Source organism: Electrophorus electricus, chromosome 3, assembly GCF_013358815.1.
Source record: "Electrophorus electricus isolate fEleEle1 chromosome 3, fEleEle1.pri, whole genome shotgun sequence".
Classification (NCBI taxonomy): domain Eukaryota; kingdom Metazoa; phylum Chordata; class Actinopteri; order Gymnotiformes; family Gymnotidae; genus Electrophorus; species Electrophorus electricus.
The window spans coordinates 27755571-27782500 of NC_049537.1; the positions used below are offsets into that span (position 1 = coordinate 27755571).

The window sequence follows — 26930 nt, forward strand, 5'->3', positions numbered from 1 at the left end:
ACAGACCGTGAGAAAAGCGGAGACGTAGAAGGCCTCTGAAATTATATGGGACCAAAATTCCAGCAGTAACTTTTTTCTTGCAACATTAACTCTGGGTAATATGGAGTATTTTTGGAATGACCTGCAAGAAGTGGACAGTCTGGTCCAGGTGACACCTCATTCTACTGGGGTCCTGGTATGGGTATTTTGGCATGAAAACACACCTGATGTTTTCTACATTGAAAACCCTTTTTACAGCTAAAATGTGTGTCTGGAGAAGCCTTAGCTTTCTTACTCCCTTGTCCAGCATGTCCTACCTAACCTTGCAACTAGATGGCAACCTTACCTGGTATCTTCACCTTCTATCAAGGTTTGTATGTGGTCATGCACCGAACACTCGGCACTCTCCCAGTAAGTAGAGCTCAAGAAAAGAATGATGTGTCCAGAAATGACTTTCCAGTAGTTCACTTACTCCATTTGTATTTGTCGTCAAAAAGGCACAAATACATGAAATTTCAGTGTGATATAACATTTTATTAGTGACAACGATGGAACAGGATACATAAAGACCAAAACTAGACCCATAAGGAACAATTAGTGCCTGTTGCTTCGCTTGTCCTCTATGGTCAGATGAGGAAAACCACATCCTCAGACACCATCACCTGGTTGTCATCTTGCATGATCTCCAGCAGTCTGTTCACCTCCTGCTCATCAAACTCCTCGTGCTGCCCCTTGTTAACATGGGTGAGCAGCTCCGGGATCGCCACAGACTGAGACCTGGTCACCTTAAACGCCTTCAGCAGGGCCACCTTAAAAACCTTCAGTCTTAAGAGGGATACAGTGAGGTGAAGAGGCATTACACACATCTTACAGTAAATAAACACTGAAAAAAAGGAGCTGAGGGTAAGAGGGTCTCTCTTCGAGAGAGAGAGAGAAAATCCTTTGAAGACTGCACCTGTCCTGACCGATTTCCACCTTCTTCCTCCGGGACACTGGCCTGGTATCCTGGCTTGGCTGAGCTGAACATTGGAAAGAGAGTGAAAGAGTCGACAAGTGAAACAAGAGACTGCAGATGTTTGAGAGCAGGAAAAAAAGTAAACACCAGGCATGTAAACTTACCGTGTTCATCCTCTGCAAAGTCATATAGATCACCGGAGTCTTCTACTTCCTTCGTTGTGTCCTCGTGATCTTCAGAGACACGAGAACGCTTTCTGGAGACCAATCACACCGTCAGCCAGTCACCTCAGATCCAAAGCACCAATACATTCCATACGCAGCTGGCATAATGTTGTATTCAACTGCAGTTTCAGACCGGATGGTTCTCTGGCTCTGGGTCTCCTCCATGTCTGCATCTACACCGTCCTCAGGAAGCTTTCTCTTCTTGCTCTTCTCCAGAATCTACACAAAATCAATGAAATTAAAGGGGGGGGGGGGGCATAACGTACTGACACCTTTATGTTTCAATTCTAGTCAGTCTCCATCAGTTTCTCATAGCTAGCCTTTCAGTTTGGTATTAAGCTGGTTTCCACAGTTACCTTTTTGAAGTAGGCAAACTGCATGAGCTCCAGGGCAGCCTGTGCATCTCCCAGCTCGATGCTTTGACTCATGCGGGCCTTGGCGTGGGCAGTGGCCAGCCTGATCATGGTCTCTAGGGCCCGTGCAGTCACAGGCATTGTCTGGAAGCCATACCGCATCAAAAACACGACGTCATTGTTCACGGGAACACGGTTCAGCAAAACCTATGAAGCACAAACACCAGGCGGTTTGGAGTGACGGATCCTGGGTACAGACCCTTGCTGAGTCACTGTTGATCTGGTCATGGCTTCGGAGTTGAGAGTACTCCTCTGCTATATAGTCGGAAGCCGCTTGTGTCAGAACTGGCTTCACCATCTTGGCCACATGGACGTATTTCCTGATGAACTCCATTGTAATGACCTTTTCTCTACAGCAGAGCAGGGCAAGGGGATAATTACATTAACAAGGATAAGTACATTACATACTCTCCTTTCTACCCAAATATATTATGTTGATCAGAGCAATTTAAGCCTACTTTTTCTTCCTGTGGCCATGGAGGATGTTGTCTTTCTTCTCATAGATCTGCAGTTCATGTTCTGCTGTCTCAGGGACATTTGGGTCTTCTGTGCCAAACACATCCACTGTGCTCCCCAGAGGCAGTGCTGTCGGGAGGATCATTCATAGTAGACAGACTGAGACAGACCTGTTAACCAGGCACAATAATGAGCTCTGTACAGAACTGCAGAACATGAAGAAACCTTCCAAGTTCTGTTATGTCCAGGGGTAACAGGACTCACAAAGGAACTTACTGAAAATCCTGTTAAACTGATCCTGAAAATTCTTAGCCGTCCTTCCATCATGGCTGCGATTTCCTACTCCTGTCACTAGATGGCAGCCTCACCTGCTCCCTCCTGCTCCCCCGGGGGTCGGTATCTGTGCATGCGCAGAACATGCTCCGAAATCTCCCGGTCACTGTCTGCATCCATCTGGTCCAGAACGATGAAAAGCAGATCGAATCGGGAGAGTAAGGAGTCTTGGAGCCCAATGTTCTCCATAGGGGTCTTATACTGGTCATACTGGACAAGGAGAAGGGCAGAAAGGAAGAGCATCAGATGGGATGGAGAAGCATTCGAGAAGGGTTTTTAAAAGTACTTAGAAGGATTGCCAAACTCTCAAAAGTAGGAAACGGGCTTTTGCAAACAGGGGGTGGGGTCTTGAATCTTCGATCAAGTGCACAAGGAACATTTTTGCACCTCAGATACCTAAAACCATCACACAACTCAAGTGACTAAATCACTCAGGTGCCAACCAGATCAGAGTCAATGTTTTACAAGGACATCTTGTGAGTCAACAAAACAAGCAAAAACAATTGTAGAGCCCATAACCATTGAAATGTACAAATCAAGCGGGTCATACTCCAGCTTCAAATGTGAAATGCTTAAAAATGCAAGTATTAATTCATCACTCATAGCAGGTGTAAATACGTCGATTTAATTTCAGATTTTAACAATAAATGATCAATAATCCTTTGCTGATGAATTAAATATCACTGACCTTAATCTTTCTCCATCATTTTTGTGCATAGCATGCCATTCTATAGATGGTTTAATGAAATACCCCTTTTTTCTCTCTTTTTTTTTTTTAAACACTACCTTGTACAGTCAGATGAGTGCTCAGTGTCCTTGTTTGGAACAAGTAACAAGTCCTAAACTCATCTTAAATCTTACCACAGCACTCAGAATTCTTTAGTTCACAAAAGTGCATACTCCTTGGTGCACAGAACACACAACTTGCAATTCTGTTCATCTTTATTCATCATGCCTTTACTGTAGCCTCCATATTCTCTTGATGTGCATGATCCTACTTGTTTGATTAACAAAAGAGTCTTGCGTAATGCACCTGGTCGTCTTGAACAGCGGTGATCTTTTCCATCCCGAGAAAAGGACACGACACTGTAGTCAGCGTGCCCTGTAGGCAACAGATCTTACCCTTCCGTACACTGGATTCGCAGCAGCCAGCACACTGCAGCGAGCGTTGAGCCTGGCCTGAATCCCAGCTTTAGCTATCGTCACTCTTCCCTGCTCCATCACCTCGTGGATGGCTGTGCGATCTATGTCAGACATTTTGTCAAACTCATCAATACACACTACCCCTCTGTCAGCGAGGACCATGGCCCCAGCCTCCAGCCGGCGCTCACCTAAGCGTAGCATGAACAGACAAAGAAAGATACAAGGCATGATGAGCTTTCAGTACAAGTCCCAAAGTATGAAGAACATACCGATACTTGGACAACTACTGCTTGTGTTACTAGAAAACCATAAAACAATGATGATTATTATGCAATACACAATGAACATTAAAATCACCCGTTTCTTGATCGGTAGTAACTGCAGCAGTAAGGCCTACCCCGGATGAACCTCGCCCAGTGGTAGGGATAGCCCTCGGGGCGGTGAACAGAACATACCTCAACAACTGGGATTTGGCCACTGACGGATCGCCTATACAATGATAAAGTTGAAAACACAATGGCATTCAGCAGAGGTCCTCTAAACCCCAGAAACCACTAAAAACCAACCAACAATACCACTGGGGTATGAGGATCATAGTGACTTCAGAGGGGTGGCTAACCTATGAGGAGGATGTTGATGTCTCCTCTAATGCGAGTGCCATTCTCCAGGTTGGTCTCATTGCCTCCCAACAGCAGACAGAGGATGGCCTTCTTTATGTACTCGTGGCCATGGATACTGGGAGCTAGAGATCGACTCAGGTGTTCAAAAACATCCTGAAACACACACCCAGCCACAGGAACAATTCTGCAAGATGCTCTGAAATGAACAAGTGAGTGAGCTTGGCCATCGTCTCCTGCTTACTTTAGAGTGGGATTTGCAGAATTTCTTGATCTTGGCAACATCATCAGCAGAAAATGTAGGAACAATTTCTTTACTCATCAGCTTCACGTTATTGGCTAGCAGGATAGTTCTACACACACACACAAAAAAAAAAATATAGCAACAAAATGTTGGCATCAGCACAAGCAACAGAACATCACACACACCTGAAGGTTCCTGAGGTGAAGCCCCCTTGTTTGGCAGGTAAACAGCGGTACACTCCAACCAGCTGCACGCGGTCTCCTGGCTTGACTCGGTCCACAAGGTCATCATTAGCAATGATGTCAACGGAACGGGGGAGCTGACCGGCAGGGGCCTTCTCTGGCATCTCCTGGATGGTCAGTGTCTGGTGATCCTTGTAGCAGCACAGTCCGAACTCTGTCTCTAATGGATTATTTTCCTCATCCTACACATAGACAGTCTTAGCCAATAACAGTACATGATGTTTTAAGCTACAGAGGCAGGCCATTTCCACCACCCACATCAAAACACACAAAACACCAACCTTGGTGGGATAAATGGCACTGGAAGGAAAAGCATCCAGTGATGTGAGATCAGTGTACTTCCTCTCCAGGGTTTTCTTGGTTGCTGGACAGTAGTGAACACTGCGCATGATCTTTGGCCTGACCAGTGAACCTGAAATAGTAAAACACCACATTAGTGGTAAAAAAAAAAACAAACAAAAAAAACCAACACATTCAACAGGACACTTTTATATAAATGCATGAGATTTAGAGTTATTTATCCAAAGCAGACAGTAACCTGAGCTTAAGACAGATACATAGAGATGTAAAATTAGAAAACAATGTTACACTTACACTTTGTCACAATACCCTCAACACAAACAAGATTGCCCAGAAACCGTGCACTGAGGGTACGAGGAGAAACATGCTTATTCCCAAAGCTGCCCTCGAATCCACAATGGAACTCGTCAAACTGTTTGGCATAGGTCGCGTCTACAGAAGCCACCAGGTCCTTCAGAGCTCGCTGGAATGCGACTAGCTCGCTGAAGGCATTCTTTAGAAGTCTGTCATAAGTCAATAACAATACATTCAATAAGTCCAAGCTAGAATATTGGTCAACATATAGATTCAAAAGGCCTGAAAAGATCAAGCATTAAATGTACCCCTCCACTTCAAAACATGCAATAGGCTAAATCTCAATGAGGTGTCTATTTTAACAACTCGGACAGGGTCACCAACTCTCTGGCTCGTTTCTCGTTTCTTCGCCGCAGGTCGTTGATGTTGACGATGAGGCGAGACTGGCCCTCCGACACCATGCTTCTGACCTTCTCGTGATACACACCCTGGTCTTGCTGGCAAAACACAACTGACGTTCACTCACTCAGGCCAACGTGACGGGATTTTAACAGCGTAAAATAGGCAACAGGCACCCACTTTCACTCAAGCATCCACCACATTAAGATGCAGATGATAAATTTAAGAGTAGCAGCAATGGGCCAAGTTGGTCCAACGAAGACCAAAAACAGAGTCTTAAATACGGAAAAGGAACGAGGGATGAGCACATTCGGAACTCACGTCGTCATCCAGAAAATCCAGGTATTCCCTCTGTGCTTCTCGAAGTTCAAGGTCCTCAAAGCCACTATCCATACTGTCACAAACAAACACTCACTTATGAGAGGGTTATTAAACCATTACAACAGTTAGAACACCAATGTACCCACATCTTGACCAGTTCAAGTGTAATCAATCAATAGGGTCCCACCTCCTCCCATTTTTGCCCAGGAATAACCAATGGCCATGGTGAATACATTTTTATGGTCAGACTAGCCATCAAAAAACAAATACAATTATATACACACACACACACACACACACACACACACACACACACACACAATTACCCACTACAGATCATGTGACAATACAAAATGTACAGACAAGAGCACAGAGCATAGCATGTCCATGTAACTCATTTAACACAGATTTAACAAACTTCAAACTTTATACATGCAATGGCACTCACGGAGTGCATTAGTCAGATACTCCCTCAGTATCCTTCTTACCTGCAGCCTAAAGTGCAGACAGAAAAGTCTTTTGTTCGGACCCACACCTATGGAGACACGCTTTCATAAGCGCTGTGGAAGTCTTTAGTACTCGGTTTGACAGTTCTGCATTACCCAGAGAGACACCGCTTCAAGTCATCAGAGACTGCAGGTCTGGTAATCAATTATGCTAATTGGTCAATTTACCTTTTTCACAATTGCCGCTACAAATGGCCTTCTTACTGATTGAAAGACATAATTTGAAAATACAGTAGCCATTGGTGTTCTGGGCTTATGTATGGTTACGTGCTGTATGTACCTTCGTCTTAAACACACTAATGTTTCACTTGCATATAAACGGCCTCGTTTTTTCATTCCCAGGCCTCAGCAACCCTCCTATCGCTCTTCATGCAACCTTGCGTTTGCAGAGCGAGACGGTTTAACCCCACAACGCCATCGCTCCACCAGAGAACCGGCGGTCTTGCGCCACTACCATTCCCTTAAGACCTCAGGATTCGGTGTGTTTTGTTCCGTTAACAGAGCGTAAGCAGTGGCCCACATTTGCACGTTTCCTCGTTACCGGACTACCTGAGCACCTCCCTGCCCGGGACTTGGGCACGTGATCGAGACAGCGCAGTCGTCGCGCAGTCTCGTGCAAGGAAGTCAAACAAGTTTTCCAGCTGCCTCGAAACTCGAGCGTCGATACCGACGAAAAGAAACAAATGTGAAAGCCTTAAAAAAAGTACAAAAGTAAGTCGCCATTACACGCTGTTACATCACGAAATGCACTACGGGCTATTGTGTAAAGACAGAATAATGTACTTTTGTGTGTTTGTATATGGCTAAATTGGTCTTGTTTTAATGTTAATTATGTGTCACTGACGCGTTTATCAAGCTATACGGTGAAATTGTCTAAATTAAATGCTAAAGTAATTAAAGATTTTGATTGTGCGGAGCAGTCGTATACGAGATAATATAAATGTTACAATTTGTTTCCCAGTTATCAAACCCACCTGCTTTCCCCTCCGTGTTACATTCGACCTCCACTTGATTTGATACCTTAAGGCAACTATTTAAGTATGAGTACAAAGTTCGCATTTGCAGGCAGAACGGCGGAATAATAGGCCACATAACATGGAGACTTGTTGTTGCTTACTGCCAGTCATTTAACCATGAGTGAACCGGCCAGAAGCTACCGGGGGCAGCGGGAGAGGAACGGAGGCGGAAACCGAAGGGACCACCGTCCCAGACCACCGCCCAGCGACAGGTGCGGAAAATGTGTGGGAGACTCGAATGTCCTATAATTCTTTTTTAAATTAGACTGATTTTATTCTACATAAATGCCAGGGAGTGTACAAATCACGCTTTTCTTCCTCGGAGTCTGGGAGTATTTCAACTCCTGCTAGGTTTCAGTGATTTATGCAGTCGAACTTTGAAATATCCAATTTTCTGCCAGGTCATCAAACCAGCGTCCGTATTCCAGAAATACATCGTATCCCAAACATGTAAGAAGTGTCCCTTCAGGAGAAGTACATGAGTCAAAATGGACATACATCTGCTCCAGGAGGGGTGCGTATTTACAAGAAAGCAAAGATCACATTTCTTTTCTGGGGGACAGTGCAGAACAGTGTCCTTGGTCATTGTTTAGCCTTTTACATCACATTTATGAGTACCAGACAAAAGTTGCAACTAAATGGATTTTTAGACGCTGGGTTGGTTCTCTGCTGTGCTGAAGCGCCACCTCTGTGTTCTTGCTTCTGTTGAAGCTGGTCCGACAGGTTGGGCACACTCTGCTCTCAGGTGTAAACTAAATGTTTTGTACAATAATCAGACTTCTCTCTAAATAATACCATACTTTAATGATTTATGTGAAAGCATCCACATTCTCATTTGTCTGCACATGAACAAAAATACTAGATTCATCAAAAAAAAAAAAAAAAAATTCCTTTGTTAAAATTTTCCAGCTCATACACAGCATATATGGAGGTGCACACAATTTCATTTGCTATTTGTTTTATCTGATAACTTGGTGACCTGTTAGTGAGTTTGTACCTTATTTGTGCCATTGTGTGTTTCAGGTATTGTGCTGATATGTGCAACCTTAACCAATATGTTGGTGCTATTCTGCATCGTGGCAGCTCAAGTGACATTGTCAGGCATGTCGGCAATGAATTTTGGCAGCAGCTTTGTTGACACCGTCATCCCATTTGAAGGAGTGGAGCTTCAGCAAGTGCGTGAACTCGACATGCAGTTCGGACAAATGAGAGCACCAGGAGTCTATGGGGGTGTGGTCTTCAGCCTCGTTTTTGGTGTCATTTCACTCTTACTGGTGCTGTCCAGTAACAAGCCTGCCTATGCGCTTCCCACTGAAGCTTCTGATTGGCCAGTTTGCCTTCCAGGTTATAGGGGCTGTGGTGTATGTGATTGCAGTGGGTTTGTATCTGCACTTTGTGAATCCAGGTGAACTCGACAGATGTGTGTGTGAAGCGGGAAACGGCTCTATGCTCGCAATGGATACACCTGGATGAACTGTAAACGTGAACGGGGCCGACGCGTCTGTGGCATTGTTTGGACTCATAACCAGCCGCCTTGTACATCCTGGGTTCTGTTCTTACCGAATTACCCTCCGCAATGTCATTCGCTATCAGGCGCATTCTCGCCAAGAAGCAGAAGCACCCACAGAGCGCCATCATGGCCGGAAGCACACACCTCCAGTCCGACGTATATATCTGAGCCTCACACCAAAAAGGCCAACAGAAAATTAGGACTGAATGAATGCAGTTTTTATAAGACTCTTCTCTAGTTGTTATGCCTTATAGATTTGTAGGTTTACATTTTTATAACAAGCATGTGAAGTACTAAGCGAGCACTATTCACTGATGTCTTTACTGTGCATGTGCTTTTCTCTAAACCGTGTGTGTTGAATAAGTAAAGAGCTGAACTGCCTGGTTTTCAGGCATAGTAATATGACTGTAAAAGATGCTGAAATGTTTGTTTAATGTGAGTGGCACATTATAGAAGATTTTATATTGATGATTCCATCTTGTCAGTAGATTTCGTAGTGGTAATTGCATCTTTTCGGTAGCTTCACAAAGGAGCTCTGCGGGGTTTGTTTTATGTGCTTTATTGTCTTGACATATAGGGGGCAGCACGTGCACATTCAGTCAAACCTACTATTTTGCCTCCTTGCTATTAATAGCCTCAGCCTGCTACATATTATTCTGTTGCCTCTAAAAAAAGTCAAATAATTAGGCTGAAAAATGCTTTAAAGCTATATTTTAAGTTATCAAAAAATGTTAAATTTCTCTAAACAGTTCATAGGTACGTTTCATAAAATAGTATAGCTTATTTAACAAAAAACTGCAAAGAAATGGTCTTTAAACTAGTATGAAGTGATGCATTTAAAATATGACCTTGTTTTGTGTCCTGCTAATGTACAGATACAGTAAGTGTTTTTAATCGTAATAAAAACTTGCTATTGGAGTTTAACATGCTGTAGTCTTCACGTGTGCTTTCCATTTTGTGACTGACAGAATTTCTCATGTGGAGATATGCATGTGGACACTTGTAAGCAGAGGTAATTTTTAACTTTATGATCAGTTGCACTTTGTGCCAACAAGATGCAGGCCTTCTTTCACTGGAATACACAGTGCTGTTTGTTTTAACAGAAGTGCTATATATTGCACCGAGCGCTTTAAAATTCAAAGCTGCTACAACACGCGCTCATATACATTCAAGCTCCTATCTACGTTCTTATAGGACCGAGCATTAGATAAGATCCTGAGGCTAAGAGACTTGCTCGAGCAGTGGCCCGTAGGCCTTTCCCCCCCCCCCCCTACTTAGTCTTGAAGGTAGTAGTCATCTGTGGTGTATCATTTTCCCCTTTCCACAGTTGATTGTGACATTATGAGGTTTTCTCAATTGTGATATTATCTTGCTTTGACTACGATGGAGGTAACTGACAACAGAGCAGCACACTCTGGTCACGTCACCATATGACTCAAACGCTTGCATATGGTCTGGAGGGGGTGTGGTCCGTGGTTCTGGGCTTCTGTGCTTTAGTCATGCTTCCCATGAGCAAGTGCTGACAGCAGGACGACTTGCACCCGTACGCCGCTTTGGCCAAAGGGCATGTGAGCCGGCGCGTGTAGAGTGTGTTCCCGTTCTCGTCTTCCTCTTCTCTTACCCTCTTGCAATTCCTGTTCGTTTCTTAGTTTCTCTACACTGAGTGCAGCGGAGGACTGAAGAAAGGTTCCTGTAGGACTATAGAGCCTGTATCTTCGTAATCCAGGTAAAGTACGTCTGATCTGGTTCCGAGTTGAACTGTTGAAACAAGTCCTGTTTGTGAAGCTACTGATTAAAGAAAAATGGCTTTTAAGTGACGAGGTTTTATGCATGATTTAGAATTCTTAAAAATAGCTCGCCTTATATCAGATATAATGATTATATGCAGCAAACAAAAAAGGATTTGAGTGTTTCAAAGCTTTATTAGTGGAATGTTAGCTTGACACAAAGCTTTGTGGCAAATTCGAAGACACGTGACAAATTTAAAATGAAACCCATCTTTCATGGGTTCTACACTTGTGATTGGTAAGGAAGTGTGGATAAGCAAGACAATCAAAAGCGAAATGTACAGTGGTCAGTGTTGAGAGTATCTAGTGGACACTGGATGCCTGTATTTCTGTTTTAACTATGGACATTCATAACAGTGACATCTTATTGACTGTGTATGACTGTGTGTGTAGTGCCTTAAAACAAAAACAGGTCTTATGGTTGTATGTGATGTAGTCTGCTACATCAAAGGAAAATAAAAATGCAAGACCTACAGAGCAGCATGCATTCAAATTTAAAGCTGCTTAATGGGTTCTTTCCTGTGAAACTAGGCACCCTATAAAAAGGGTGCAGTGTAGATCGTGTGAGGATAAAGGCAAACCTAAACTGGAAACACAGTGCGGCAATTTTGACCAGTCTATATTCTCAGCCTTGTGATATGATAACATATCAGTTATGGCGATACGTGACCTGTGGGCTTTGGCTGTTGGAGCATGTGGCTGTTGTCTTGTGTTTACATGGTCAAACTGTAGGTTGCTGAGTTTTTTTTTTTTTTTTCAGATTGCTTTAGCCCAGGGCTAACTTATGGTTTACCACCAAGGTATATTTTAGTAACACTGGTGTAATATGGTTTAATATGAGGTTCTTTCAACCATGTATCTAACCAAGACTGCCCATCATTTTTGTACTGCAGTTGTTCAGATCCCCTTGTGAGACAGAGCACTGCAGAGATGGCAGCAGAACCAGAGTTTGATTTGAGCTACATCACAGAGAGGATCATTGCTGTATCCTTCCACTCGACTTGTCCAGAGCAGACCTACCTGCGAAATCTGCAGAACATCACTCAGATGTTGCAGTCCAAACATGCAGACAATTACCTGGTAAAGAGACGAAACAGATTCTTATACATACACACTATTTTTTAAATTGTTTTGATAGCGGTAGGTACATGCTTATTCAGAACTATAACTTTTAATATGTTGATCATTTTACATGAACGACCTTGTCAACATCAATACTGTTAGTCTACCTGAAAATTGTGTGCTCAGACCTGGTATTATGTTTATCGTATTCTTCACCTTTGTAGGTAGGATAGCAAATGTGCATTTTACCAATAAACGTTTTGAAAAATTTTATAAACATTTAAATATTTTCAGTAATGAATCAGATTATGAATAATTGTAATTCTGAATAATTCTAATGCTGAATTTGTGTGTTGGAATACTGAAATAGAACTGGAGTTATGGAGGTCATGTGCTTCCCATTGGCAGGTGGTCAACATCTCGGAGCCCCGGGAAGAGCTCAGGCGAATGAGCACCAGGGTAAAGTCACTTGCTGGGTCACGTTCAGAATGCTGATGCGACGCACCTTAAACCCCAACGCTGTATGTCCCAATGTCAGGTGTGGCATGTGTAAGGTGTGTCACTGGTGTGTGGGTGTTCTCTCTCAGGTCCTGGATGTCGGCTGGCCTGAGCTCCGTGCCCCATCCCTTCACTTACTGTGCTCGCTGTGTAAAAGCATGGAAAACTGGCTGGACACCTGCAGCGAGCACGTACTGCTGCTTCACTGCAGGGTAATCTCTCCGCCCATCTGCCCCTCCCCTCCTCCTCCTCCTCCTCCATCCTCCCATCCCAGTCTAGCAATCATTCCTTAGTCCTCCCTCCATCGCACCCTTCCTGGCGAGCATTTATTTTTTCCTCCAGCTGCGTTCAGGTTCGGCTGTAGTTGGCATTCCTCTGATAATGGCTCATGCCTATCAGTTATCACAACACGAAAGAGTTGAGGGTCGGTTTTTTCCTCATCACACGATCACATGATGGTGAAAGGGGATTTATGGGTAGACTCCATTCCGATGATGAACTCTAACGATCAAGTGCTTGATGTGTATGGGCAACTCTCTCTCTCTCTCTCTCTCTCTCTCTCTCTCTCTCTCTCATATAGGGTAACAAAGACCGGATAGGGGTGGTCATATCATCCTACATTCAACTTCCTAGTGTCTCTACCAGGTAGAACTAACTCCACTCATCAAACTGAAGTATGGTAGCATGTGCATGAGATTTTTGTATTCCCAATTATAGAGTAGTTAGCAGCACAATATAAACATTAAATATAAAAATCTCAATTAATTATACAATATATTAATTAATATAAGCAGCACAATATTGACCAAATATTTAGAGGCTGACCTGGTAAGCAATTTGAGCCTGTTTTTTTTGTTTGTTTTCCCCTTAAAAAGAACTTAAAAAGTCAGTTTTGTTTCTTGCACTACCAGGTGTTTGACCCGTGTCTTTCACCGATACATGTGTGTATGAAATGTGTATTGCAATCGTTGAGTTGAATTATTGGTCATGTCACAAAAATATATAAAAGAAATGATTGGTAGTTAGACATAACTCAGAGCTGGCAAGCCACTTGGATGAACTTTGATCTGAAGTTTTGTTTTGTTTGTGGGCGGGATTCTGTTGCCATGATATCTCCTTATGCCCTGTACAGTGCAGTCTGCAGCCTGCAGAAAGATCAATAACAGTGCCGTCTAGCATTCCAGTACGCTTATAAGCCAAAACTGCGTTTGTGAGATTTCAGTTCGAATCCATGTCCACATGTTTTTAAATCAAGGGGTCAAATCATTATTATGCTTGATGCATCCCCCCCATCTCTCTCTCAGCGAAGAACAAGCACTAGACCGCTACACGATGAAGAGATTCTACAGCGATAAGATGGCTTCTCTCATGACCCCGTCCCAGAAAAGGCAAGCTTTTTCCTCTGAGCACACCTGCATCAGGACATTTCAGCAACGGTGCAATGCTCTGAACTTTCATGAACCAGATACGTACTGTTTGTCATGGTTTTGTGTCAGCTGGCCAGTCACAAGGGCGGGGGCTTGTGCAGGGGAGTGTGGGCACCCTGAAGCGTAAAGTTGACGCGTCCCACTCTCTACTTCCCCTTTTCTCTCAGAGATGCAAATTTCTCCTCACTCTCCTTTAACTCTTCTTCTTTCCTGCGCTTTCTTCAGCTTTCTCATCGGAAGCCTGTTCAGTCTATTCCTTCGTCTTGTGTGTTTCATGGGCTGTATAAAATAGCTTAACCGATGACTGCATTTTTAGCTTCATTATTGCTTTTCTGTCGTTTCCATCGCGCTCTCTCTGCCTCTCAACCTCCATATGCTTCCTCTTTCTTTTTCTTGCTGTTTTTATCCAAGCAGGGCTTTAATGATGTCATATACGTACAGCTAAAACTAATCCTTTGCTATGTGTGGTTCAGGTATGTGCAGATGTTTGGCAGACTTCTGGCCCATCAACTAAAGATAAACTCCTCTCCTCTCCTTTTCCATTGCGTCTGTCTACACCACGTCCCAAACCTCCATCCCACAGGCAAGAACACACACACACACACACACACACACACACACACACTCTCCCTCTCTCTCTCCCTCCCTCCCTCCATGCACACCTCAAACGATTCTAGGATGTATTAAAAATGTTTTTTGCTTAATGGTGCTCATTGCATTTGGCCTTTTTTAGTGTGCAGACTCTTTATAAGGGTATACCAAGGGATGCAGCCAGTGTGCACAACAGGAGTACAGTAAGATGCATGCACACCACAGGCATCATACTCCACAGAGAATGATGATCCGTGTTGATGGGACATTGTCATTAAGTGTGTCTGCACGTGTGTCCGTCTTTCAGTCAGGTCTCTGTAGGGAAGACGCACAAAGTTTATTTTGCCCTGGAGCCTCCGCAGCTTCTCAAGGGTGATGTCATGGTGAGACCGCAAGCTCTGATTGGCTGTTGACTCACACATGTAGTCCAATTCTGAAAGGGCTCCCTGTGTTGCTTTTAACTCACATAAATGTTCATGTTTCTCACGTGCAGATCGTATGCTATTATAAGAATGCTGCAGAGGGGAGCCGAGAGCCCGTCTTTCGCCTGCAGTTTCACACAGGCACTCTCCATGGACACCCTTCCTTGTTCTATAAAAAGGACCTTGATCATGCAAACAAAGGTACACGCTGAGGACTGAAACTTTGAAACCCCACATATCAAATGGGGCAAAGATAGAGCCGTCGTTATCTACGTTCACACTGCAAGCCAATAGTAGTTTTCAGTACAGATTTATTCCTCAAATCCATCTTAAAACAATCAAGCGAACTAAAATGGTGGAAGAAGTCCACCACTGTCCTGGTCTGAACCTCGTCCCCTTCCCCGGCTCCTGGAGCAGTCCCGCGCGGGGCTGTGGTTTCTGATAGAGAGTACACTGCCGCTTCCCATCAGGTGTGTGAGTGTTTGTAACAGCTGATATCTGTAAAGTGTCCTCAAGTCTGAGAAAGGTGAGATATAAATGTTAATAATAATAATAATACAGCCCTCCATACACTCTGGAACTTATTTCCTTTTTAAATGTAATTGTACTGTAAAACAGCCATCAAAAATGTTTCCATTTCAGTTTACTCCACGCCTTAATCGGGTCAGTGCAAACCTGTGTAAAATCTTTAGTTAGACTGACATAAGAGTGGAATGAATTCCAGTCTGGGGGTTCAAACTTAAACCACGTGGCTTTACATCACGTGTTGCAGAGGTACTCAATTCTGTGTCCCATAAGTATGATAAATTTAAACCTTACAGGTTTTCTAAAGAATTACTAAAACCTTTCAGAATTCCAGAAACATGGATACCACTCAGTAAGGTTTGGAGACTTATTTTCTATGAACACTGTTGCTTTGCAAATGCCGTATGTCAGACGATGATAGAAGTGACATGTAACAGCACAAAAGCCACTGTACCACTGAGACCAAGAGACAGAAATGGTGCTTTAAGTGCCACACAAAAGTTACAATCACTGGGAACATAATTACTATAATAAAGCAAACTGATAGAGACTGAAATGTCACTAAATCGAATTGAAAAAAGTTCATTTTAAATGGAGGTCTATGTAGGTCTGTGAATGTCTGTTCACAAGTGTTGAAGCCAAGTCAACCTTGTTTACCCTTAGATCCCAGGTTTCCTGAGAACGGCATGGTGGAGGTAGTGTTTTCAGAAACCATGACGAATATTCCAGTTTTTCCTAAAGGTATGTTCTTTATTTGTACTAAGAAATGAAGTAAGCGTCATTCCCTGGGCTTCATTTACCTTCAGTGCCCAGTAGAGGGAACCAGTTTGGAGTAAGAAAATGAATGAGAGGAAGAGTAAACCCTTCTGGTCATATATACTCATACTTCACTAAATTAACTAATTACATTAGCTTCTATCAGGAAGATTCTGTGTGTGTTTTGTTAGGCATTTGACCTTCATAACATTTCGAAGGAGGGATTTACATTACATTTACGGCATTTAGCGGACGCTTTTATCCAAAGCCACTTACAATTATGACTGAGCACAACTTGAGCAATTGAGAGTTAAGGGCCTTGCTCAGGGTCCCAACAGTGACAACCTGGTAGTGGTGGGGTTTGAACCAGCAACCTTCCGATTACAAGTCAAGCACCTTAACCGCATGAATCTGTTTTCTACTTCCTATGTAAAGGTGGTACCGGCTGGAAGAACAACTCCGCTGTTGTCATTGACTACGACACCCTGGATCCTCTAGTCTACTGGGACTCTTATGAGAACCTTACAACAGGAGGTACTGTAGCCATAGATGTCACACTTTAAGATCTTTGGAAATAAATATGTATTAGCTGCAAACACACGTGTGTTTTGCTTGTTGTTTCTGAGTTATTCCCAGCTTACTACCCACTGTGACCGGACTCCAGATGTTACTTAAAGGAAGTGAGGTTTGTCATCCAGTGTTTTGCGGGCATATACAATGTTTGTCATTAAAGTGTCATTAAAGTGGACACATTTAATGTAGAACGAGATGGAGACCACAATCTCTCAGCAAACAACACACGTACGTACACACACACACACACACACACACACACACACACACACACACACACACACACACACACACACACACACAGGTGCTCTCATTCACATAATTCAAGATAAATGTTCTGCCTATAAGCCTACAAAATCCTTGGCTTGTATTGCAGCGCGGTTATGAGATCCCCTTGAGCTATATCATTGGAATGTTTAACACAAAGCTGTGGTTTAAAGGATCATATTATTAAGTCACATAACAAAGATATAAACAGTCTCTTTTGTTTTTAACAGCCGTGTAGCTAAATTAAATTCAAGAAAATAAGATTAGAAAAAATCTGGTAACTGCATTTAGGGATTCTGATATGGTGATTGCTGCATCTGTTTAAGGAGAGACTCAGTTATTTACCAACTCAGTAAGTCTGATCTCCATTAACTTACATTAGTCATTGAAAGCATTATCTTACATGTTATTGTGTGAGCTTGACTCTGCATTGGAAAACATGGTAACATACTATGGTAAGCTGCTTTGGCTCACCCGTACACTTGACCTGCTAATAGCCAACAGTAGTACACGAACTCCAGTAGGCAAAGTCTGTGCACTTAACCTGTTTTTGACCTGAGCTTAACAGACTAATCTGTGCCAAGCCTGTCTCAGCCGTTACCTGGGTATTTTAGTGTGGCCATGGCGTCACCATGGTTACCTCCACTTCCTGAATCTAAGTGCTGTGATTACTGTAAACGTCACCCATGCTGAAGTAAATTAACTGTTAACAAGAAATCAAGGAAGTTCAAGGAACTCGGCAAGATTTGGACAGGCATATTTCGCTCCTAAATAATGTGTTTAAAATACAAAATGTTCAAACAGTTCCTATTAGTAAAATTTTACTTTTTGCCACAGAGTTCAAAATGTCTGCTTCCACCAGCACTTCATGGAGGTTAACAGGAAAAACAGGAAAACCTGTTTATTCGGATTCTAGATGGAAATGAGATCTGAAGACTCCCATGTCTCTGTCAGGCTGCACTCTCTCTGTGGGAATGGTAGAGTAGTGCAGAACGCTGAAACTCACTTAAAGAGCAATGGGACCTTTGGAGTGGTGATTAGAGACTTCCAGTTTGGACTTGCAGGTTCAATTTCCCATCAGGCCAAGGTGCTTCTGCAGTGCAGAAACTCAATGCTGTCTGTATATGGCTGAGAGTGTTGGGTACTGAAGTGCTTTTGTACTCATTCTGGGGTCCCGACAGAGGAAATGCCAGACCGTATATTTAAAGCTGGGTGTTTTTTGCTTCCATTCTCTGAAAAACAAATCCAAAGATCAGTGTGTGTGTTTGTGTGTGTGTGTCAAGGGGAGTGATTTAGGGGTGATGCACATCTGGCTGTATGATTTTAGTTTTGAACTGGTGTGTAATTACACATGCCTCATGTGAGTACCATGTGTGTACCCTTAACTTCAGGGTAGGTGAATTTATACCACATACACAGACAAATATAGAATTGTGCGCACACAAACATTTTGAGCATAAGTTTTCCTTCAAAGAAATCTCACTTCTCGCGTTCTTTACTTCTCTCCTGCTATCCGTCCCTTTGTCCTGCGTTTTCTGTCACTACCTTGCCTCTATTTTTTTCTGTCTTTTCTACACCCCTTTCTCTCCACCCTCATGTAGCCCCACCCTCGTGTTTACATTCCCCCAACCATATTTGGATAGCTCAAGGTCTTGTGTGCGTGCGTGCGTGCGTGCGCATGCATGGGTAAAACGCCTGTCCTAAGCACTGCTGGCTGCTCCAAAAGGAATAATGTTTCCTCAGCTAGGATCCTGACATACATCAAGAGGGGCACCACACAGGGTTACCTGTGGAGAGAGAGAGAGAGAGAGGCATATTGCAGCAGAGCGAAGCAACTGGAGGGAGGGAGAGAGAGAGAGAGAGAGAGAGAGGGAGAGGCGGGGGGCAGAAATAGAGGGAGAAAAAGAAAAGACAACCCAGGGGAGCTGTTATCACCTCATGGTAAAGAATGCAAGCTGCCTGCCTGCGTGAAGCTGTCCTGAGAGCATGAGAGAGCGAAAGGAAGCGGAGAGGAAGAGTCAGAGGCATGGACACCAGCAGAGGAAGCACCAGCAGGAACTCACGGTTAGAACCAGATCCTCAGTCCTTTCCCTTTCTCCTCTTTTCCTCGTGGTCAATGAAAAAAGACCTGAAACTCCAACTTGCCTACAGCTCTTTAGGTGGCTCCGAGTTCCTGTTTAATTCAGTTTTCCTCTCATTCTGTCACTTGGGGCGAGTCAGCTGGTGCCTTGCCTGCTCAGTTCAAACACAAACTGCGTGCCGTCTCGGGTAATACAGAAGAAGGTTGCTTTGTTTTCTTCTTACATAATGATGATTTGGGGGTGTCGATGCTTGTCTGGGGCACTGCAGGCAATAAGCAAAACAACGCAAGCGTGTGCAACTATGCACTGGATGTTTGTGAGTTGGGAACTAACTGTCTCATTAACTATGTTTGATGTTGCATTATAGTTTATGGTTAAATGACAGTGTATTAAAAGGGACTTATTTTTATTGGGTAATTCATATGTTTTTTGTCATTGGGGAGATGAGGAATTTTAACACTGATCTGCAGTGTTACTGGGGAGTAGCAATACAGCAGGAGTGATTTACAGCGGGTGACAGAGTTGTGTAATAAGAGTGATGAACTGAGCTTTGGGTAAGTTAATAAAGGATTATGTGGGTATGTGATGTGAGGTATTTTCTTTCAATGTCTTTTTAGAACCATGAGAATTCATTATTTAGAATCATGAGAAGTCTGTAGATATCGACATATGACGTGTTGTGGTGTGACTACTGTGTTACTTATGGGTAGTGGTGGTTATTGGTGTGAGCACTTGCATGTATTTGATTAAAGGTTAAAAAAATATCATAAAGAGGTGCATGCATGTGTGTGTGCATGTGTGTGTGTGTGTGTGTGTGTGTGTGTGTCCCATCCATAAACCAGCTGTGGGGTTTTATCATGCATTCCTGGTATTAGAATTTCGGTCTCTTGGGACTAGTAGTTATGCGTTATGGGTATGTGTGGGGTTGTTTCTTATTAATCATCTAATAGTAAAGAAGAGATATGGAACTTGAAATGTGTGAGCGTGTGGCAAAACCCCAGTGTACCCCAGTGTACTGCAGGCTCTGTTTAGAAGAATGTTTGGGGAATTCTCTCATAAGGTGTTATATGATCACAAAACACTACGTGTGAATTTAAGAGCAGTTAAGAGATCTTATCAGGAAATGGCCTTTTTTAAGGGAAGTCATTAGTTTCTTGTTTGTCCTTCACAGAGACATGTTTGAATTTTCTGAATTTTGACATTGTATCCTTTGCCTTTTCTCCTTTCTGAAGTGCATATGAAGTAAAACAAACTTTCAACTCTTACACTATTATCCCCCCACAACAGCATTCCTAAAAGAACTTACAAAATACATTAGTAAATATTCATAAATAAATAAATGAAAACTTTTTAAAGAAAAGAACAGACTGGAAACTTTGAGACATTGTTGGGCAAAGTGAACACTTGTTTGCTTGTCTTTTCATTGATGTTTTAAGTTTCTCAGCAGGCATGTACATGGCCATATGCTCCGCTGTGGCTTTGAGTCCTGACATATGGAAGGGATGGATTAACTGCTGGGCCTGGAATGTGGTTGGAGAGCTGGCTGTCTCACTGCAGTCAGGAGCCTTCCTGCAGCGGCTGTATGTTACGTCTGTAATGGGGGGAAAAACTCCAAGTGATAAAGAATCAAATGCACCGCCTGCATGCGTTTGTGCAACTGTGCTGCCTGCACGTAAGATTCTGCTGGCGATTTCGTGCATAAAGCGGCTGGCGGCGTTATCGGACATGAATGCAGCAGATTGTGTGCGCGCGTGTGATGACGCATGTTATCGGGTCTGATCAGCCCTCAGCTGGTGCTCCCATGACTGATGGGTTGGTGTTGCAAGAACATGTGATGGTCACACAAAAGACACAACCTGTCTGGGGGCGGTGTCATGACTAACATGTTAACAACTGTTTGTCAGTGTGATGACATTGTGGGCCTAGACAGCACAGTACGTGTATAAGCGAATATCAGCAAGCACAGAGGCTCCTGTGTGTCTGTTCTCCCGCACATCTGTATCGCCGCTGTAACTTCAGTGTGTCGCTCTTATCCTTCTCCACGTTTCTCTCCTAGATCAGCCAAGCGCCGTCTCTGTGAGCAGCGACTCCGACCTCTCGAGTAACTTGCAGTGGACCAGAGGACTAGACGCCAGCCACAGCCTCAAGGAGCTTCCTCACACCCAGAGACCCGTCGCTGGGCACAACATGGAGGACGAGCAGCCACCGCTGGGACTCGTGAGAGCCGAATCTCTGGTTGCTGGTGATGGCGACACCCGTTGTTCAGAGGCCACTTTTCATTTCAATGGCAAAACGGCGAGCCCAGAGCGGGAAACCGATATTCTAGATGATGAAGATGGCCACGTCCCTAGAGACACAGCTGCTCCAGGGCCAGGCTCGAAAGAAACAGATCAGGAAGTTCTTGCTTTGTCATCACTGGCTTGTAAGGAGAGCTGTCCGTGTTCTGTGATCCAAGCAGAGCGCATAGGAGAAAGGGAAAGCGCAGTCTTCGGCAGAGGAAACCACGGAATGAACTCTACGCGGTTTCTCATGCACAGCTCAGTGGTGAGTGGGATTCAGACAGACATGTGGGTGAAGCAGCAACAGCTGGTCTCTGCCAGTTCGCATAGGTGCACCCCGTCGGACGGGCTAGACCAGAGGGTGGAGGCGGAGCTTGAAAGTGGGAGGAGCAACTCCACATTACCTGCCAGTTGCTCTCCAGATGCCAAGTTGGAGGCAGAGAAAGATGACGAGTTTGCCTCCCTAGCCCTGGATATTGACCAATCAATTGAGCAGCTGAACCAACTGATCCTAGACCTGGATCCTGAATTTGAACCAGTGCCCACACGGGCAAGGAATCACATGACCCGTTCGGCCTCTCTACACACCAATGGAATTGGACACTCAGCTGGCCAAGCTAAATTCATGCATTCAGGTAAGAGGAAGGTGGCAGCATATATAGAAACTATTAATGAAAGTAGTAGATGTAGTGAATGAGACACACTAATGTTTCTTTCAGCACAGGTTTTCCGTATCGCTTTCAAGCTGCGCATCTTTCACCTGCGTGTCTCACACTTCCCAGACTTGCTGGGTTATCATGTGTATGCATGGAGAGGCAATTCTCACCCCCGAGCTAGTTATAGTGCGATCACTGCAATCAACAAGGAAAGGAAAACATAAATTTCAAAACAGTCATCCTGAGGCAATAGAATACAGTTCGTCACCACAGAGCAAAGCAGACTCACAGACGTAAATTTCTACTAATGCCATGTCAGTGCCCCGAAGAGCAATGGCTGTCTTGCTCAAATTGCTGCGGCCACAGTAACAAATAACTTACAAAAAGAATCACAAAGCATACAGAGACTTTTTGTAATTGTTATATAAAACACGCATTGCTAGTCAGTACTAAAAGCCTTATCTGTAATGGTAAAAACTACATCTTATTGAACTTCTCGAACACTGATTTTTTAAAAACATTTTTTACTTCAGATCTTCTTAGAAACCTTCATAAGGCATTTGACTTTGCTGACTGTGTAAGAACATGGGAGGACATTCTCTGCTTTTCCAGCATGTGGAAAGCTTATGTTGGCTTGGGCAGACTTAAGTTCAGGCAGCATGCACTCATGCATGTATACAATGGACGTCTTTGTGGTTCCCCGTATAGATGCAGCTAAGGAAAATACACCCTTTTTTGAATATGTGTGGGCCACCAGCAATTCTGAGTAAGTCTTTGTGTGTGCGTGTGCGTGCGTGCTCATGCATGCATTTCCCAAGTGCATAACTGTATATTTGTCAATACAGCATTAACATTGATATAGTAGTAGCATGGGTATGGCTGTTGATTGTATCGGGTACAGCGGGGCTGCTGGGATTTTTACAGTGTTGCTGCTGGGTTGGGAGTGGTCCACTACTCTGACATATCAAGCCAATAGCAATCCTGTAGTCAGAAATGGAGCACAGACAATGTGCTATTTGAATGCTAATATAAACCGCATGGCAACCCCTGGGATTGAGATTCTACTGCACACCTGTACAGGTGTACCCACAGGAAGGTTGGTTCCCCTACTGCAGCACCTGCTGAGTGTATAACATTCTCTTAGCCAGAGTACTGTTTTAAATCTGACATACTTTCATTAATTAAACTAGTTTGCTAAAACTGGAAATACTATACTCTCAACTAGGTGCACCAATTCTCTCATGTAAATATGCTGGAATTCACTGTCTGCATCATTTGTGCCTGGTTCATTCCATAAACTCATAGAAATTTGTTTTTGGAACTGTCTCACTAGACACATCACAGATATTATACCTGACATCATTATTATCCTTTCAGGAGCTTGAACCCAAACCAAACTCTGTACCACAGTGACAAACGTCATAATGGCACAAAAGCAAACAGCAGCATATCCAGTGAAAACTGACCTAGAGCCCAAGCTTGTGTTCATTACGTTACACAACATGTTTAGACTGTACTGCCAATGCGGTGATGTTTCCACACCTTTTAGCATTTGGTTAAAACTCCGAAGTCATGAGCAGTAGTTCATGTGTCTGAGTGATATTTGTTCCCCTCTGCTAACAGAATCCCCTTCTGTTCTGTCCAGGCATAGCCATGATGTTTGTGAAGCAGTGCTAACCACAAACAGGCCACAGTTTACTGAGGGACAAGTTCACTTAAATGGAAAGTTCAACAAATGACTCACTGCTCTCCACCATAGTGAACCTGTTATGTAGCCTGACATGCAGATAATCCTTGTGACTTTCCCTGTTAGATATCTGGAACGCTCACGCACACTCAACACCAGAACATACAGGGTTCAGAATCAAAAGACACCATGACTTTGCTGTAGAAAGAAACGAGTTGGGTATTATTGCGTAACGCGTCCCTTGGTATTCATCTTGCTGTGTGTGTGTGTGTGTGTGTGTGGGGTGGGGGGGTTAACGATGCATTGTGTAAGAACTCAGGAATGTATTAAAATGAAAGATTCTCTGCACACGTGCTTTACCTCACCCCTCTCTAGTTCTGTCAGTGAGGCATTACAATGTATAAGATTGTGTGATACAGTACAAATCATGTTTAAATGCAGTTTTTGATTATTTGATCTGAATAGCTGTATTGAAGTTCTACATTCCAGTTACTGCCTCTATAGTGGCTATGTCAGATTCAAGTGTCACCACAGATGTACCGAGTTTGATATTGGTGCAGCCTGCTGAAATGATAATGGTGATCAGATTAAAATATCACCACAAAGGTTCTGAGTTTAATATTGGTTCAAACCTTTGAAATGGTAATACTGACAGGATACTGAATCTATTGCACAACTGATCTGCATCTTTTCATGTACAAATGTTCACATTTTCATGTACAATTTCTTTTGGTCTAGAACTAGACAACATGGGAACTGATGCATGTGATGTTTTAGTGGTTTGCTTGTTCCCTGACACCTGACTCAGGTCAGCAGACCATGTGCGCTCACATGGGTATCTGAATGTGTACTCCAGGGCTAAGACTGGAAAACCAATTCTACTCTGCAAAAACTAAAACAGATCAGAATCCTCCTGAGTTAATAACTATGAAACAAACATGGTACATTTTTTCCCCAATAATGGACCAAATTTTCATGATCAAAAACACTAACCTGCAAAATTCTAGAATTGGTGCATGTTTTTCTGCAATGACTCTGAAATTCATGATGTGCTCTCTCTCTCTTCCTCTCTCTCTCTCCCTCTCTCTCTCTTTCTCTCCTCTCAGGCTGGAGGCAAAGGCAGATCAGTGACGTCACGAACCAGTCTGCACTCAGGCGTCCTGCTGCTGATCTGTTGCAGCCGTTACCTAAATGTACTGTGTGTACAGCACCCAAGGTGCCTGCGCACACACACATGCACACCTGTGCTTGCACATTGCCCTCTTGTGTGATTTTGAACCCAGGGTAAGCCATGTGACCTTATTCCACTTCCATGCAGAGTAACCTCTCTCTCTCTGTGTGTGTGTGTGTGTGTGTGTGTGTGGATGGATCAGTGTGGGAGTCTGTATAGAAGTGACTCCATAGACTATGGGGAATTTGCTTCTGAGACTGTCAGACCTTTGTGTGTGGACCTCCAACCTCCACCAACACCTACATTTCCAGTGTCCCCTCCTACACCTTACGGTAAGTCATACTCACTGTTAATTTTATCGTTTTAGATGAAGGCTTAGTTCTTTAACAGCTCAAGAACCATCACGCAGTTTATCTTCACTGGGGCTTTATTATTGGAACATTAGTGTTTACTAAGCTTTGCTTCTTAATTGCTTCAGTGTAAGGGTTTTAAATGTTTTTTTAAAGACATGTCTGGGTGGTCTTATTTAGTGTGTTAATGTATCTATATAATCTAAATCCCTATATTTGTAAATACAAATATAATATTATATTTCCTTCTTTAGTTTTTTCATAGTTTTTTCAGTGTCTCAACAGGTTGACACATTCTTCACACTTTAGAAAGTGTGTCTGTAATAAAGTGAGAACATTACCTTTGAGTTTCTATGTACCTAAAGGAAGGTGACAAGTGTTTTTTGTTTTTTTTTTGTAATTTCAGATTCATAGACAGGTATGCATATGAATTAATCTGTGCCTATTTGGCTTCTGTGTGATCTTTTTCCAGTGAAGAGCGTGTATGACTTTTCCCTTGTGAACCACAGTCCTGCATCCTGTGTGCTTCCTGCACACTCAAGGCCAGAGCATGGTAAACTCACCTAGTGCCCCACACACTGAACGCAAAGAAAATCTGAAGCACTGCACTCAGTGCTCACAGGAGCAGCACTCGTTTATGGAACTCAGTTCCATTTTCAGATCTTTAAAGTGTACCATCTGTATGTTGGAATGACCTGGGGCATTTTAAAAGTGTAGTGAAACTATCTGAGCAAGTATTTTCACTGAGCAAACTCATTCAGTGTGCTGTATTTGTGACTTGTGCAGATGGTGAGATTTCCTTTGTAACGCCTCCCTGGGTCCGAGTTGACCTCTGCTGTGATGGGCACAGAGCCCATGACATAGTTTATGACTCTCCGTGAGCGTACATGAATGTGAGTGTGCATGTGCGCATGCGTGTATGCATACATGTACATGTGTATATGTGGGTAGAGAAAACAAGATAACAAGCAAGTGACCTTCGTGTATGCATTTCAGTGGAGCATTCAACTATATCTAGCTCCAAAATCTCCTTAACTAATACGCCTGTAGCAACTGTGTCCAATTTTGAACTTCTAAAAATAGTGCTTTGTGTTACAGGAAATGTCCCTCTGGGTCAGGAAACAGATTTCCTGTGCCTTGGTCATTCAGAAGTTTTGGATGTGCAAATTCCTGCTCTGTGCCTTGAAATATGATTAGGAACAGATGGTGTTTTAGCTTTTGCTTTTGACCTACCTTAAAAAATAATACAAAATTGCAAAACACCTGCTAGAGTAATAATTTTGTTATGCACTGTAGACTTACTGAGCTAGTGCACTGTGGGTTGTGCTGTGCAATATGTTATCAGGACCTTCAATTCTTGGCCCACAATTCTTATTGCTTATTTTAAATGTAGCGTGAAGTCAGAAATGGGTCAAATACTATGAAATAAGCAAACAGGATAAAGCACAAAAACCAGAGATCTCTGGGTGAACAGCCAAAGAATGTTGATTTTAATATTCTCTGGGTAGTTACGCAACTCTCCATGTTTTTATTTTAAAATAAACAGAAGAAAAGCAGCAGCTCTTTCAACCATGTAGTGACCGACAGAAGAATCCAAATATTTACAGCGATGTTTGAGGAGAGGAAAAGTGCTCTCACTGACAGCCGCGTTTATCAAAGGAAATAAAAATAATAAAAAATCAACAGAAATGAGGCTCGTCGGGAGAGGAAGTAGACTTGGATGTTTTTTCCAAACTATGTTTGTGTGTAAGAGTTACAGAGGTCCTACAGAATAAGTTGAAATCTTCAGATAAAAGTCATTAGTGTACATTAAGGAAACCACAGCTTGGCTTCTTCCTTTTGCAAT

The 26930-nt window shown here is 43.2% G+C and overlaps 3 protein-coding genes across 4 annotated transcripts in view; 2 read left to right on the forward strand and 1 right to left on the reverse strand.

Annotated features, from left to right (window-relative positions):
- Nucleotides 1-573: 573 nt before the first annotated feature.
- On the reverse strand, nt 574-6769 carry mcm3l (MCM3 minichromosome maintenance deficient 3 (S. cerevisiae), like). The gene is made up of 18 exons (XM_027023818.2): nt 6409-6769; nt 5921-5993; nt 5585-5697; nt 5201-5409; nt 4888-5018; nt 4550-4788; nt 4365-4473; nt 4123-4276; nt 3861-3992; nt 3483-3691; nt 2396-2570; nt 2030-2156; nt 1771-1921; nt 1515-1655; nt 1292-1377; nt 1099-1190; nt 935-998; nt 574-804 (listed from the first exon to the last, which is right to left on the reverse strand). The coding sequence occupies exons 2-18, from the start codon at nt 5990-5992 to the stop codon at nt 606-608; spliced, it is 2403 nt and encodes an 800-aa protein (XP_026879619.1). The 5' UTR covers nt 5993; nt 6409-6769; the 3' UTR covers nt 574-605.
- Nucleotides 6770-6930: 161 nt separating this feature from the next.
- On the forward strand, nt 6931-9876 carry si:ch211-191a24.4 (uncharacterized protein LOC100150331 homolog). The gene is given in 8 exon segments (XM_027023811.2): nt 6931-7137; nt 7550-7654; nt 7844-7956; nt 8466-8755; nt 8757-8840; nt 8842-8880; nt 8882-8920; nt 8922-9876. Coding segments are annotated over 7 exon segments (891 nt in total). The 5' UTR covers nt 6931-7137; nt 7550-7559; the 3' UTR covers nt 9153-9876.
- Nucleotides 9877-11654: 1778 nt separating this feature from the next.
- The window catches only part of si:ch211-191a24.3 (tensin-3), a 29898-nt gene continuing 14622 nt past the window's right edge, over nt 11655-26930 (forward strand). For both annotated transcript variants that reach the window (XM_027023820.2, XM_027023819.2), the window contains exons 1-15: nt 11655-11819; nt 12210-12260; nt 12389-12511; nt 12880-12944; nt 13604-13687; nt 14200-14309; nt 14460-14520; nt 14625-14700; nt 14811-14940; nt 15928-16005; nt 16456-16554; nt 20998-21855; nt 24670-24779; nt 24937-25066; nt 25557-25637. In XM_027023820.2, coding sequence (XP_026879621.2) covers nt 11670-11819; nt 12210-12260; nt 12389-12511; nt 12880-12944; nt 13604-13687; nt 14200-14309; nt 14460-14520; nt 14625-14700; nt 14811-14940; nt 15928-16005; nt 16456-16554; nt 20998-21855; nt 24670-24779; nt 24937-25066; nt 25557-25637 — 2206 coding nt within the window. In that variant the 5' untranslated portion in view covers nt 11655-11669. The remainder of the gene's footprint in view (nt 11820-12209; nt 12261-12388; nt 12512-12879; nt 12945-13603; nt 13688-14199; nt 14310-14459; nt 14521-14624; nt 14701-14810; nt 14941-15927; nt 16006-16455; nt 16555-20997; nt 21856-24669; nt 24780-24936; nt 25067-25556; nt 25638-26930) is intronic.

Coding starts and splice junctions, on each gene's coding strand:
- mcm3l (XM_027023818.2), bottom strand. CDS start 5,992: ATGGATAGTGGCTTTGAGGACCTTGAACTTCGAGAAGCACAGAGGGAA. Junction 4,474..4,549: donor TTCACCTCAGGAACCTTCAG/GTGTGTGTGATG, acceptor GTGTGTGTGTAG/AACTATCCTGCTAGCCAATA. Junction 4,277..4,364: donor TCTGCAAATCCCACTCTAAA/GTAAGCAGGAGA, acceptor TGTGTGTTTCAG/GATGTTTTTGAACACCTGAG.